Source organism: Rhamphochromis sp. 'chilingali' (assembly GCF_963969265.1).
Source record: "Rhamphochromis sp. 'chilingali' genome assembly, chromosome: 5".
In the NCBI taxonomy this organism is placed as follows: domain Eukaryota; kingdom Metazoa; phylum Chordata; class Actinopteri; order Cichliformes; family Cichlidae; genus Rhamphochromis; species Rhamphochromis sp. 'chilingali'.
The window spans coordinates 36,879,040-36,893,102 of record NC_137932.1 but is presented as its reverse complement, the minus strand read 5'-3'; the positions used below and the strand labels follow the sequence as shown (position 1 = coordinate 36,893,102).

The following is a 14,063-nucleotide window of genomic DNA, read 5'->3' as shown; positions in this document are numbered from 1 at the left end:
AATTTGAATATTACATGAAATCAATAAAACAAGGATTTTAAAGAGAGAAATTTTGGACCTCTAAAAAGTATAATCATACATATGTACTCAGTACTTGGTTTGGGCCCCTTTTGCATGAATTACTGCCTCGATGCAGCATGGCATGCATGCTATCAGCCTGTGGCACTGCTGAGGTGTTATGGGAGACCAGGATGCTTCAATAGCAGCCTTCAGCTCTTATGTATTGTTCAGTCTCATGTCTCTCATCTTTCTCTTGGCAATGCCCCATAAATTGTCTATGGGGTTCAGGTCAGGCGAGTTTGCTGGCCAATCAAGCACAGTTGCCCCATGGTCATTGAACTAGGTTTTGGTATCTTTTGCAGTGTGGGCAGGTGCCAAGTCCTGCTGGAAAATGAAGTCAGCATCTCCATAAAGCTGGTCTGTGGAAGGAAGCATGAAGAAATGTCCTGTTAGACGGCTGCGTTGGCTCTGGACTTAACAAAGCACAGTAGATCAACACCGGTAGACGACACAGCTCCCCAAATCAACACAGACTGTGGAAACTTCACACTGGACTTCAAGCATCTTGAATTGTGTGCCTCCCCATTCTTCCTCCAGACTCTGGGACCTTGGTTTCCAAATGAGATGCAAAATTTGCTCTCATCAGAAGAGGACTTTGGACCACTGAGCAACAAACTAGTTCTTTTTTTTCTTTTAGCCCAGGTGAGGCGATTCTGTTGTTTGTTCTTTAGGAGCAGCTTGACAAGAGGAATACAAAGCCCATGTCCAGGATCTGTGTCTGTGTGGCAGGTCTTGATGCACTAACTCCAGCCTCAGTCCACTCCTTCTGAAGGTCCTTCACACTTTTGAATGGCCTTTCCCTGACAATCTTCTTCAGGCTGCGGTCATCCCTGATGCTTGTGCACCTTTTTCTTTTGCACCTTTCTCTTCCACAGAACTTTCTATTAATGGGCTTTGATACAGCACTTTGGGAACATCCACCTTCTTCTGAAATGACCTTTTGTTACCTTCCCTCCTTATGGAGGCTGCCAATGATGGTTTTCTGCACAACTGTCAGGTCAGCAGTTTTCCCCACGATTGAGATTCCTACTGAACTGAACCAGCCTAATGGACAATTAAAGGCTCGGGAAGCCTTTGCAGGCGTTTTGGATTCATTAACTGATTAGTGTGACACTTTGAGCCTACAACATTAAACCTTCTTACAATATTATAATTTTCTGAGCTTCTGAATTTGGGGTTTTCATAAACTATAAGCCACAATCATCAAAATTATAACAAATTAAGGCTTGAAATATATTGCTTTGCATGTACTGAGTCTATATCATATATTAGTTTCACCTTTTGAGTTGAATTACTTAAATGAACTTTTGCATGATATTCTAATTTTTAGAGTTTCACCTGTATATATCTAGGTGGTGGTACCTATGGCTCAGAATGTGTGTGTGTGTCCATTACTTTAAAAGCCCCAAAAGGCACAGAATAAATCAGTGTATGAATTAATGCACTTTGACTGTTCAGACTAGAAAAGCTTGATATCAGCACCACTTAATTCACCACAATATTGAACAAGACCCTGAACAGCAAACTGAGACTCAGACATGAGTACTTAATAATTACAACTCCTTTAACAAAAGCTGTTTTATTCTCATGTTCTCCTGTAAATAAATTACAATATCGTCTTTTGTTACAAAAATAAAATGAAACCCAACCAACACGTCACATGTTGGACTCTATCCATTTCAGACTTAAGAATATGAGAATCTTTTTGTCTGTATATCCTAACTGGTTGTCTTACAAACGTTTTAACAGAAGTGTTAATTTACAGGGACTGAATTTGTGTCTCCTGGTTATCAGTCTGCTGTTCACCTGCTGTGACTGACCCCACAGCGGAGCAAGCAGACAAAAAAAGAAGAAAGGTCTCAAACCACAAAACTTCACAAACAACGAGGAAAACAAAGTATTCTTGCAACAGAAGATGGGCCACTACACCATGAAAACCACACCTGAGGAGACAACCGTCAAAAACTAAAAGTAAAAACATTTTCCCAGTGTACCAACAGATGCAAAGTGGAATTTAGATAATGTGGTTTATGATACAAAATGTTCTTGTTATAACGATATACAAACTGATGCTAAAGGAGGAGTCTGCCAGCTCTGGCCGATACACTGGCATTTTCATAAAAAAATGTTAATATCAACTTCCAGATGTTAAAAAACAAAATTCAGTGCAAAAGCACGGCTTCTCTTAACGTCTCACAGTGAGATTTCTGTGACAATCAGTCCTAACAAAGATCACAGCAGAAAAAACACACCACAGAGACTTTTTTTCTTCATGTGCCGAAGGAAGAATCACTGATTAACAGGATGTTGTCAGAGGTGCAGCGTCGTCCTTCAGTGCTGGTTCTTCATTCCCTGTGGTTTTCCTGGTTTCTTATCCGACTGCTGCTGCTGCTGCTGCTGACCCCGACCGGGGCCAGTCATCCCTCGGCCACGGCTGCCAAACAGACCTACAGAGAAGATACAAGAGAAAGTCTGTGTTAGAGCAGGTAACAGAAAGTATCCCCATTCCCCTGTAAACATGACCAAATCTTAATATTTAAAATTGATAGAAAAAAAATAAATAGAATTAATAATGCAGTTAAGGAGAATTGGTATGTGACATTGAAAACAGAAAAAATTTAAAGTTATAAAGAACCTGCCACCAACACCAAGTAAAGACCAATATATGTTTAATAACTGGAAATGCCTCACACCTGACTATCACAGGTTTGTCAGAGGAAAAAGAAAATCGGGGGTGAAAGATGCACTTGGGAATCAAAACTTCATTTTCTAAGAAAAGTACCTTAGCTAGGTCTAGGGAAATAGGGAAATATCTGGTACTACTGCTCTAGCAGTACGGACTTTCAAGAGTGTATCTTAAGTTAACATAGATCCTTCAAATCCCCAAAATATTTGTGGATGTCCAACTTTGCGAGCAGATTTGGGGGCCTACAGAAACCACAATGCAATCAAACCCAGGACCTTTATTCTGAGAGGCCACATTTTTAACTACCACACCACCGTGCTGCCCAACTGGAAAGATCTGTTTGATATCTTTTACAAATCATCAGGTTTTGATGTGAAGCAGCCAAAATTCTCTCATGTGAACAAAAAAAGGAAGGTAGTAGATATGAAAAGACTTTAAATGAAACACTTATAAGAAAAAGTTATGAGGCTCCTGTTGGTCAAATCCTGCATAATTGTATGTGGTAGAAGCTGTCAGAAATTTCAGCTATGATTACGATAATAGTCATGGGTTCCTAGATTGGTTAGGGATTCGATAATTTTTTAACCTCAGTGAAATTAAAGTTGAACTTAGATAATTTATTTTTACACTTATCAGGTGTAAATTTGTTAACTTATGAACACTCTGGAAAGAACTGACAGAAATGTGGAAACGATACTCAGTACTCTCCCATGTTTATTAAGACATCCAGCACGAACAACAAAAGCTGCTTCCTCTCACCTCGGCCACCTGCTCCTCTTCCTTTGCCCTGCTGTTTGTTCTGCTGGGCGCCTCCACGTCCACGCCCCTTCGACACCACCTCCTCCTTCACCATATCGATGATTTCATCTGGGATTCGTAGATATTTGATGGTGCTTCCTCGGATGTAGCACTCAGGCATTCTCCAGAACTTATCTCCATCCTGTGAGAGGTGGAGTGGGGCTTTCGGTTCATCAAATTGGCTTAACAATTAACTCAAGATTTAAAAAAAAAAAAAAAAAAAAAGCACTCTCTCATAAGACCGAACAGCTACATATATAGAAATATCTGTACTGAAACAATACTTTAGTAGTGTATTTACAGCAAAAGGGGGGGGGGGGGGGGGAATCCAAAAGTTCACTCTCATTCCATTCAAAATTCCCTGTACCCATTTATCTAGACTAATGTGTGGCTCAGTCCAAATCAGTGTTTTTGGAACAGTTAGAGAAAAGCAGGGCTGTGCACAAACACCAGAGCGCAGACAGCCAGCAGGTGTATCCACCAAAAAGTGTAAATAACTTACTCAGCCTTAATATAAAATGATAACTCTGCACACAACAATGAAAGCTTCAAGTAATCACTGAAAACTGTCTTTTTTAACCATCAGTCATTAATCTAGAGTTTAATGTAAGAGCAAGGTCAGTGTTACCCTGGATGTGCAGATGACTTCTCTCAGGTTGATGTTCATCCAGTTATCACAACTGACCAGGTGACCGTTGTACGTCTCTCCATTCTTCAGCTCCACCAACTACAGAGAGAAAAGACGAGGGGGGAAAGCTTGTCTTACAATGTTTTCAGAATTCACAGCTGTATTAAAAGTTTCAATACTCACTACAAAAACTAAACTGAACTTGTGCCAATTAAAGTTCTAAAAAGAAATTAGGACGGGCGATAGTTTAGCAAAATAAAATGAGACAGTCAGAGCTGAATCCACAATTATATACAGTATAAATTTCAAAAGAAACCTGAATCATTTTCTGCTCACACATTTACAATTCACTGCTTTCTACATGTAAGAAATCTTGAGATGTCACTTTCTCTCCTCATGACTATTATTATTTTACAGCCTGTTATATAAAATTGTATACACGGTCCAGGTTAGTCTCACCATAGGGTGGTTCTGGGCAGTCTTCAGCAGAGACAGGGGAAGCTGCAAAACAACAGAGAAGCAGGTCAAACATGGCAAAAGATGTGTAATCAACAGCATTTACCGAAGTGAGCACTGAAGCGAGAGTGCATAAAACAGCCAGGAGTGTTTTATTCCAGAGAAAACGTCTCCATAGCCGCGGTGTTTGGCGTAAAGACATGAAGGTGATTTTATGTTCAGGTTTTTTAAGAGTGCCTTTATGTCTACGTCGTTTACTCACCGACTCCACTGAACTGTCAGTAACCTTACAGCTGCAAGAGTATGGAGCTAAACGAGATAATAAATCCCCGCCTCAGCAAGTGGAGCACGACCTAAAAGCTTTCCAAAGCTGTGTGTTAAGTCTGGATATATATGCTTATTAAAAACGACTAGTTTACGTAAACGATGCTTAATTTAGCTGCTAAGCTAACTTCCCATAGCTAACGGACCGAGTATAGAGAGGCAAGGCGATGCTGCTAGCACTGAAAATGCTAGCTGAAAATCTAGCACTCAGCGCCACTGAAGAGAATAAAAGTTTTAACAACTCACCATTTTGATGGTTTCTTGATTGTTTCTTTTTTTCTTTTAGTGTCTTACTTGCTAACACGATTTTCCCACCTACTTTTACTCTTTGTCTTCCGGTGTGGCGAGGCGCATTCATGGCTGTATTATATGATGCTGCCCCCTACTGTCAGAAACACGCATTTCCAATATCAAATGAGCACAAATGAAAGGTGCGAAGATTAAAATGTGCATCTCTTTTCGTGTTTGCCACTTTAAAGGGATAGGAATAAGAATAAGTAAAGTAAAAAATATCATCAAAATAATCAGATCAAATATTAAAATTGCATTTTTTATTTTATTTTAGCTGCATCTCTCCTATTCCCAAGATATACTTAAGGTATACTTATTTTGTTTTATTTATAAAGATAGTTTACTAGTGGGTGTTTAATTTAGCAGAGAATCCCCTTTATCTGAACCATGTTTTCTCCCAGATTTTAAAACTGATAACCGGAGACTGTATGGCGTTCTGGTGGTGAGCAAACAGTTAGATTAGTTATTTAAAGAATTTTATTCTTCTTTCTTCTTACATTTTTAGTCCCTTACCAATTGTTTGAAACTACTGATCGTTAAAGTCAACAAATACACTGGGAAATGGAGGCGAATGATCCAAATAACTGAAAAGTTTTCAGATATGAGACACAGGATTTACATGAAATCCAAAAGCAGGTCAACAGCCAAAAACACACTGAGTTCAACACATTGTTCATCATTATAATGTAGAATACAACCATAACCACTTTCTTCTTATTTTAAAGCAGTTATTAGCAACAGCTCTCCAGGCTTTCTGAAGGTCTTTCAAAGTTTTTCCTTAGAAATTCATTGCTTTTTAACTCATTTACAGTCCATCCTAATAGTTGACCATTTTCAGAGAAATGCTTTTTGTTTTTTTCTTTCTTTCTTATACCACTTACACTGACCTATATCATTTAAGTATAAAACAGCCATATTAAAAAAGGTCACGAGAAAGCTTAATAGAGTTCAAGTTGTGTTGAAGAATAAAAGAATAAAGGTAAATATTGACTTTCATGCTGGTTAGAATTGTATAGACTCTGTTTTTTGCTTTATATTCTGTATTTTCATGTATGTTTGCACATGCTTCGATATATATCTGCACCTATTTCCCATTTTACTTGCAAAATATAAAGAAAAACGGGTAGCTCAAGACCTTTGCACAGTAATGTAAATAGTTTAATAGAAAATGAAAATAATATTCATTTTTGAAGTTACATCTTCAGCGCAGGCAATGAATGGATTTATATTTTTCAATTAAACAAATAAATAAATGAGCAATTTAAAAAAATCTTTCAAAAATGTATACTGCCTTTGTATACATTTTTGTAGCTTTTCGGGGGGTGCTGACGTAATCACGTCACGTCTTAGGCTGCCTGCGGAAGGAGGGAGTACCTCCGGTTTGGTCTGTGTGTGGGAGAAGGAGCCGTCAGCTCTGCGGGGTAGACTCTCGTTCTAACCCTGTTCAAAGTAAAGACCGAGAAAAAGAGGCAACGGTTCCTCGTGAACGGGACGGGAGATGGATAACAGTAAACGGGCTGTGGTCGTTACAGGTTTGGGCTCTTTTATCCGCTGTCGTTGTCTCTTTTGTCTGTTGAGGAAAAGTTGAGGAGACTAAAGCTGCTCCATTAATGGCGTCAGGTCGTTCCTGCTCCACTCTGTTGCAACTGTACAGAAAGGAACGAGTTGTTTTGTGGGAGTTTTGACCCTTTAGAGTTTTGGGGGGGATGCATTATTGACGCTACAGGCCGGTTCGGTGGTCTCACCATTGTTTTAGATGACTTCAGCTGAAAGGCCGCAGACAGTAAACAAATTACTCCTCCAAAAACAAGCGCCTTTTGTGTTGTCTACACATTTGTTTTGCTCTATGGCTACGGTATCATATTTGTTTCTAAATGCTTTCAAATAGCTCGTGTTCATCTGAAGTATTAGTCACTAATACTGAGCACAATACCATATGGCAGCAAAGGTAATAATGCATATATTTTCATAAATATTAGATGTTGTTAGTTGTGACTTGGGACATTATTGAAATTATTTCAGTTTAAAAAAACTGATATCATAGGAGTTATGTCAGTAATCGACAAAATATAGATAGATGAACAAAAGATAAAGGTGAAAACACAATACAGAGAGATTTTAATAATGAACCGTTTAGCCTAAATTATTGTTTTTTATTCTTTATTGCTTTGAATTATTCGTATCTTCCTCTGTCCAGTTGTTGTGTGTGATGCCTTTATAGATCTGTGGCTAAAAATACATATCCTATTCCCAGATGGTGACTAGGTTCCACTATTGATAAGTTATTGAATGAGTTTCTTTATGCTAGTTCATCCTGTTTAGTCTCATTATTTTGCATTATGGTAATCTAGTGTAGACTTAGAGCTGCTGTTCATCAACCAGTCTCTGTGTTGTATTTCAGAAAACTTATTTTGCATCACTTGCGATTCAAAGTTACATCCCTATGTAATAATCACCAATTTATAATACTTGTTAATATAACAAGTACTGTGTATGCACATATTTGTTTATCTAAATCACACTCCGATGCAATTTCAAGTCCAGCTATATGAACATATTTTCGTTAGTGCAAACAGCAGTGTTAAATGGTGACGTTTGGCAGAACAGACACATTAATTTGCTGTTTATAGACACAAAGGGGTGCAGAAACGTGTCTCCCCAGCTGATAGGAGAAGTGTAGATTGCCTGGGAACAGCACCTTCACAATAGCAGGCTGGCTGGCAGCTGCCGGCCCCTCACTCTGCTCCTTTTCATCAGCCTGTCAGACTGACTGATCCCCTCTCCACCCAACCCCCAGGGACCCAGTGACCCTAGGATAGACAGTGGGGCGGGGGAATCCGTGGTAGAGCCTTATATAAACAGCCCCGAGTGAATTTCCATGGGCTGCTGAGATTTTACCGTTTTTCATTTGCAGTTGTGCATCAGCGGGTCTTTATTTTATTAATAATGAGGTGCATTCTTCAAAACAACAGTTTATAATTTCAAACAACAGGTAATTACATCTCAGTCATGCTACTGAAAAGGATGTTGCATTTGACATAAAAGACGAAATGTATACCTTTATATTGCAAATCAGCATTTCAGTCAACCCAAATCTTTAACGGCCCCCTTTTTCCATTAGAAACTACCTTTAAGGTCATATCAGTAGAAGCATTTAAACAAATAAATAAATCTTATAAAAAAGTCTGTTTTTGCAGACACCACAAACATAATCCACATTAATTCAGCAGCTGACATCTTTTGCAGGTTTCGGGCCATTTGGAGAGCACACTGTCAACGCTAGCTGGGTAGCAGTACAGGTATTTATTGGCTTTCTTTGTTTGTTTGTTTCATTTTTTTAGCATCTAATAAAGAGGTAATAATTTGCAGAATTGGTATTTACACTTAAATGACTTTTGGAAAAGTCTATTTGATACAAGTTAATGTGCCATACAGTTAAAATGTGTGACGGTGTTATTTTTATTTATTTATTTATTTATTTATTTATTTATTTATACTAGCTCCAAAAATGCTTTTCAAAAGTCTTGAAGGTTGTCATGTGGTTTTTGCCGACACTTGGAAGATGTTTGTGCGGCAGTTCTGCGATGCTGACAGCCGGCTTCGTACTATGTAGCAGTGTTAGTCAGAGGTTTTGTGGGGGGGGATGATGGTGGTTGTCAGGGTGTCTAGACGGACTTGATAAGGATATTAAAGGCAAACAAAAGGGCACATTGTGGCAGGGTTACAGACGTGGTCAAATAAGCCTCCTTTCAATACAGCTGGGAGGTCAGTGTCCAGGGCTATTTGTCCTGCAGGGAGACTGGGGGAGCTGTTGGGTTACTGGCTTTGAATTTGATACAGATTTGTTTGTTTTTATATGTGAAGTCGGTGTTTGGCATATTTTATTTCTTGATTTTGCTTTTGAAGAAGCCTGAGTTTGGGGTTGAAGTATTTGTTCATTCTGTTTGCCAAGTTGACTGTAAAATTATACCATTTGGGAATGGCAAAGCATTAAGAGAGCATGAAGTCAGTGATGTCAGTGAGCATGAAGTAAAAATGATAAGAGCATAGGCAAAGGAGGCAGCCTACAGTATCCTGTAAAACTACTTTCAGCTGCTCTTTTATTCACAAGGGGTCGCCACAGCGCGTAGCGCCGCATGACGAATGCATTTCATGGCTTATCTACTGCAAGTTTTGTAAATTATCTAAATTTAACTGAAGAAGCTGAAACTGATGTTTCAACATGTGGAATGATTTCTAAACTTCAGGTTTTAATTTTACTCTGACAGGAACTGAAGAAGCTCGGGCTGGGCAGTGATGTGAATCTGCATGTACACGAGGTTCCTGTTGAGTACCAACAAGTCCAGAGTTTGGTTCCTTCATTATGGAAGCAGTATCATCCACTGGTAAGAGGAGAGCCTAATTTAACCTGACAGCATTATTGCGCTTTAAGACTGCCGTCCCCCAACCTTTTTTTGCGCCACGGACCGGTTTATGTCCAACAGTATTTTCACGGACCGGCCTTTAAGGTGTTGCAGATAAATACAACAAAATAAAACCAGTACCAGTACCAAAAAAGATGTATTCGTAACACACGGGAAAAGACCCAGGGACACAGACTTAACCATAAAAACTATTAAAAAAAAAATAAAAATAGTGCTAAAAACTAAAATCATGAATTTCACACCCGAGCCTCAACTCTTGCGGCCCGGTACCAAACAACTGGTCCGGGGGTCGGGGACCGCTGCTTTAAGAGTTAGAAGCCCCGATGAACAATACAATGAATTATGGGCTTGAAAGTGCCTTTGTTAAAAGCTCGCTATGAAGGGGCTACATTGTAAAATTCTGCTTGAGCTTTTATCTTGAGTTTCCTTGCTTTTTTTTGTTTCAGTAAAATAATCCTAGGCCCTGTTTCGAGAGCATGGATGCCTCAGGTGTAAGGGAAGCCTACAATAGTCTAGTCATTCTGACTTTGTGTTTTTATTGTTTTCTTTGTTGGACAGTTGGTAGTTCATGTTGGAGTTTCGGGTATGGCCACAACTGTCACGCTGGAGAAGTGTGGAAGAAATCATGGTTACAAGGGCCTGGACAACAGCAGCTTCTGCCCCGATTCACAGTGCTGCGTTGTTGGAGGCCCAGACTGCATCAACTCGATCATTGACATGGAATCGGTCTGCAAAAGAGTGAATGCATCAGGGCTGGGAGTAGCCGTGTCTGTCTCCAGAGATGCCGGGAGGTCATTATTTAATGTGTTTTTTCTCTTTTACCAAGTTGTGTATCTTTATCCGTCCAACTGTTGCATGTACTGCTCACATGGCGGTACTTTTAAATAGAGATGGCTAGCTCAGAACTCGGCACAGATATGTTGCTATGATTGTAAATACTGAGACCTTATCAGCGTTTTCTGCTGAAGTTCAATTTTTGGAGCCTGACTAATATTTTTTTTTGTTTTTTGAGGCAAATGTTTGAAAGAAACTGTAATCACTATTTTTACTATAATGAGAGATCGAAAACAAAGTTCCCAGTGATGAACAGACAGAGAACTTTGACTTGAATCTGAGCTTTCTGGAGTTTATTTTTATATTTTCTCATGGTTTGAATTTAGGCTTTTTGAAAGTTTCTACACTAGGCTGACAAATTAGCTAGTTGCTAGTTGCAGTGATAAATGCACTTAAGCTGCTAAACTGATGCTTTACTTGAAGTAAAGTCTGTCTTAGTTGAATCTAGAAGTTTTGACTGAAGCTTTAAGCTTTAGATTTCAGAGGCAGCCTGAAATTGTTCTGCTAGGCCACAAACAGCAGTGTTTCTGATATACTGACAGCTGTCAGGCTATAGTAATGATATAAACAGTAGTCACGTTATGCAGTTTGGCCTTTGGGAAAAGGCAAAATATGTTTACTGCTGTCAAGGTCTAGCAGTGACATAACAATGCTTCAGTGTGACAGGTAGTGATCAGGGCCCTTTGAAGGTATGTGCACGGTTGAGTGGCTCAGCTGAGAGGCGAGTTTGCGTCATGGAAATGCTGTTTTATTGTTTGTTTGTGTTATGGAGTCAGTCTCTTCATTTATTAAATACCGTGCTCCCTTCTTTGACAGGTATCTCTGTGATTTTACCTACTACACCTCTCTGTACCTGAGCCACGGCCGCTCTGCCTTTATTCATGTGCCTCCTCTTGGAAAGCCTTACAGTAAAGAAGACCTGGGTCGTGCACTGCAGGCCGTCATCCAGGAGATGCTGGAGCTTATGGACCAAGCTGAGGGGAAGATTCACTGCCAACAACACTTCCACTAAGTGACCTCCATATACCAACTAGCCTCTCCAGCTCTTACCACACAAGAGAAATTGCACTTAATCACAAGTAGCCAAACCTCCCCCCCCCCTTTTTTTAAACTGTATCTTTAATTGGTAATAATGACACTTCACAGTATAATCTGCTTTCAAAGTTTGTCTTGCTTCTTTGCTTCTTGCTTTGCTAGGCCTGATTCTGTTACAGTCTCATTGTAACGTAAGCTTTAAAAGAACTGGAAGCATTCTGACATTGGAGCAAAATGTGAGGAAAAACCAGATAAACACAGGAGCAAAATGCTGCTTGTGTTGTTCACATGCGGACGCAGCAAGTGGTCTCTAATGTGGCAGATATTATAACCTGTAACCCCAAATGTGACTCCTAATAATGCACCTTATAGGGGTAGGGTTATTAAAATTATTATAGAAGACACATTTGGGGGAAACTGTAATCATAATGGTTCTTTCTCTGATTTTTTTTTCTTACTTGGTCACAATAGGTTTCACGTAGCACACATAAAAGTCTGCATTATGGATTAATATGAAACATCCAGCAGTAAACTGCTCATTTTATTTTCCTTCACATATTCTCCTCTCTGTATTCTAAAGCTTATCTGTGCTTTTCTCATTTATATTGAATTGTTTTCTTGAGTCCTTTTTCTTTATAAGAAGTTGTAAATTTGCCTTCTTTGACAAAGGTTATTTAAATCAGGGAACGGGTTGGTTCCAGCTCACATTTCCCCAGTTTGTCGACCCAGTTCTGACAGAAACACCCCCTTCTTTCCACCCCCCACCCCCACTGAGATCTGGCCCCGGGATGTGCAATGTTACTTCACAGATCTCATTCATTGATTCAGTGGGATAATTATGTCATACATCAAGGCTGCACAACTGGATTTTAACTGTAGAAAGTCTGTATTAAACTGTAACAGATGAGTTATATAGAGTGAAGTAGTTCATATCATGTAGCCTTGTTGTTAAAGCGCACTTTGGGCATGACTCTCCCAGACTCACTGGATGGTGAAATAGTGACACTTGCTGTGATTTGTGTCTGAGGATGCCTGCTGGCTTTGACATTGCATATTTTATCTTAAACCTTTTGGAAATCATTCTTTTGTGGTTGTGCAGCTCTAACTGTTTCCTTGATTAACTTTCTGTCGTTCCTGTCATTAAATCAGGTGTAGCTGCTTATTTTATCTGAGAATCTGATTTGATGAAGTTGGACTTGGCTTTCAGTCAGAATTGGGCCTCCTGTCTTTTCTGTAGCACTTGGTTTCTTTCTTTTCTTGTGTATTTCAGTTTTACTTGATCTGGAATTTGGACAGCATTTCTCAAGCAATGTGAAAGCTTCTGTTTTGTTTTTATTTTCTGTCACTTTAACTTGTGTAGCTTTCTAGACCTCCATTGTCAACCCTTTTCCTCACGGTGATTATGACGTAGAGCAGGAATGCATGGCGATGGCAGTAACACTCCCAGAGTAAATGCTCTTTTTTTCTTTTTTTTAAAAAAAAATTGGATTGTGTTGTGTTTTGTCATCTCGATCACTCCCTGGCTCCTGAGAATCTGACTGCCTACACCTAACACAGCTTCAGTTCAAGTAATTTTGGCCTGTAATCATTTATATACTGCTAAATACAGTGTTCATGCCCCAACGATAGATCTGCAGTGGTGTGAAAACGTGTTTGCTCGCTTCCTTTTTTTTTTGTATGTTTGTCACACTTAAATGTTTCAGATCATCAGACAAATTTAAATATTAGGCATAGATGACCCAAGTAAATGCAAGATGCAGTTTCTAAATGAAAGTGTTTATTATTTAGGGGAACCTACATGGCCCTGTGTGGGAAAAGTGATTGCCACCCAAACCTAGTAACTGTTTGGGCCACCATTACTAGAAACAACTGCAATCAAGCGTTTGCAATAACTGGCAATGAGACTTTTACAGTGCTGTGGAGGAGTTTTGTCCCACTCATCTTTATAGAATTGTTGTAATTCAACCACACTGGAGGGTTTTAGAGCAGAAACTGCTTTTTTAACTTTGCCTAGGCCACTCCAAAGCCATTCAGAGTTGGACTTGCTGGTGTGTTTTGGATCATTGTCCTGCTTCAGAACCCAAGTGCGCTTCAGCTTAAGGTCACAAGCAGATGGCCGGACATTCTCCTTCAGGATGTTTTGGCAGACGGCAGAATTCCTGGTTTCATTTAGCACAGCGAGTCTTCCAGACCCAGAGGCACCAAAACAGCCCACCACCATATTTTACTGTTGGTATGATGTTCCTTTTCTGAAATGCTGCACAGAACATTTTCCTAGCTCTCTTGGGGATGATCAAGATGTTTTTGGCAGATGTGGGATGAGTCTTTCTCTTGTTTTTGGTCAGCAGTAGTTTTCTCCTGGAACTCTCCCATGGATGCCATTTTTGCCCAGTCTGGTTCTTATTGTTGAATCATGAGCTGTGGCCTTAACTAGACAAGTCTGTGATTCTTTAATTTTATTCTGGATTCTATTGTGACCTCCTGGATGAGTCCTTGCTGTTCACTTGGAGTCATTTTGGTGGGCCAG

At 39.6% G+C, this 14,063-nt stretch overlaps 2 protein-coding genes across 2 annotated transcripts; one reads left to right on the top strand and one right to left on the bottom strand.

Moving 5' to 3' along the window:
• Window positions 1-1,620: 1,620 nt before the first annotated feature.
• On the bottom strand, window positions 1,621-5,315 carry lsm4 (LSM4 homolog, U6 small nuclear RNA and mRNA degradation associated). Its single transcript, XM_080883352.1, has 5 exons — window positions 5,199-5,315; window positions 4,632-4,673; window positions 4,173-4,271; window positions 3,506-3,686; window positions 1,621-2,507 (listed from the first exon to the last, which is right to left on the bottom strand). The coding sequence occupies exons 1-5, from the start codon at window positions 5,199-5,201 to the stop codon at window positions 2,392-2,394; spliced, it is 441 nt and encodes a 146-aa protein (XP_080739478.1). The 5' UTR covers window positions 5,202-5,315; the 3' UTR covers window positions 1,621-2,391.
• Window positions 5,316-6,619: 1,304 nt separating this feature from the next.
• Window positions 6,620-11,612, top strand: LOC308397781 (pyroglutamyl-peptidase 1-like). The gene is made up of 5 exons (XM_080883890.1): window positions 6,620-6,775; window positions 8,490-8,542; window positions 9,512-9,628; window positions 10,226-10,458; window positions 11,318-11,612. Exons 1-5 carry the CDS (start codon window positions 6,742-6,744, stop codon window positions 11,511-11,513), a joined length of 633 nt encoding a protein of 210 aa, XP_080740016.1. The 5' UTR covers window positions 6,620-6,741; the 3' UTR covers window positions 11,514-11,612.
• The last annotated feature ends 2,451 nt before the right edge of the window (window positions 11,613-14,063 follow it).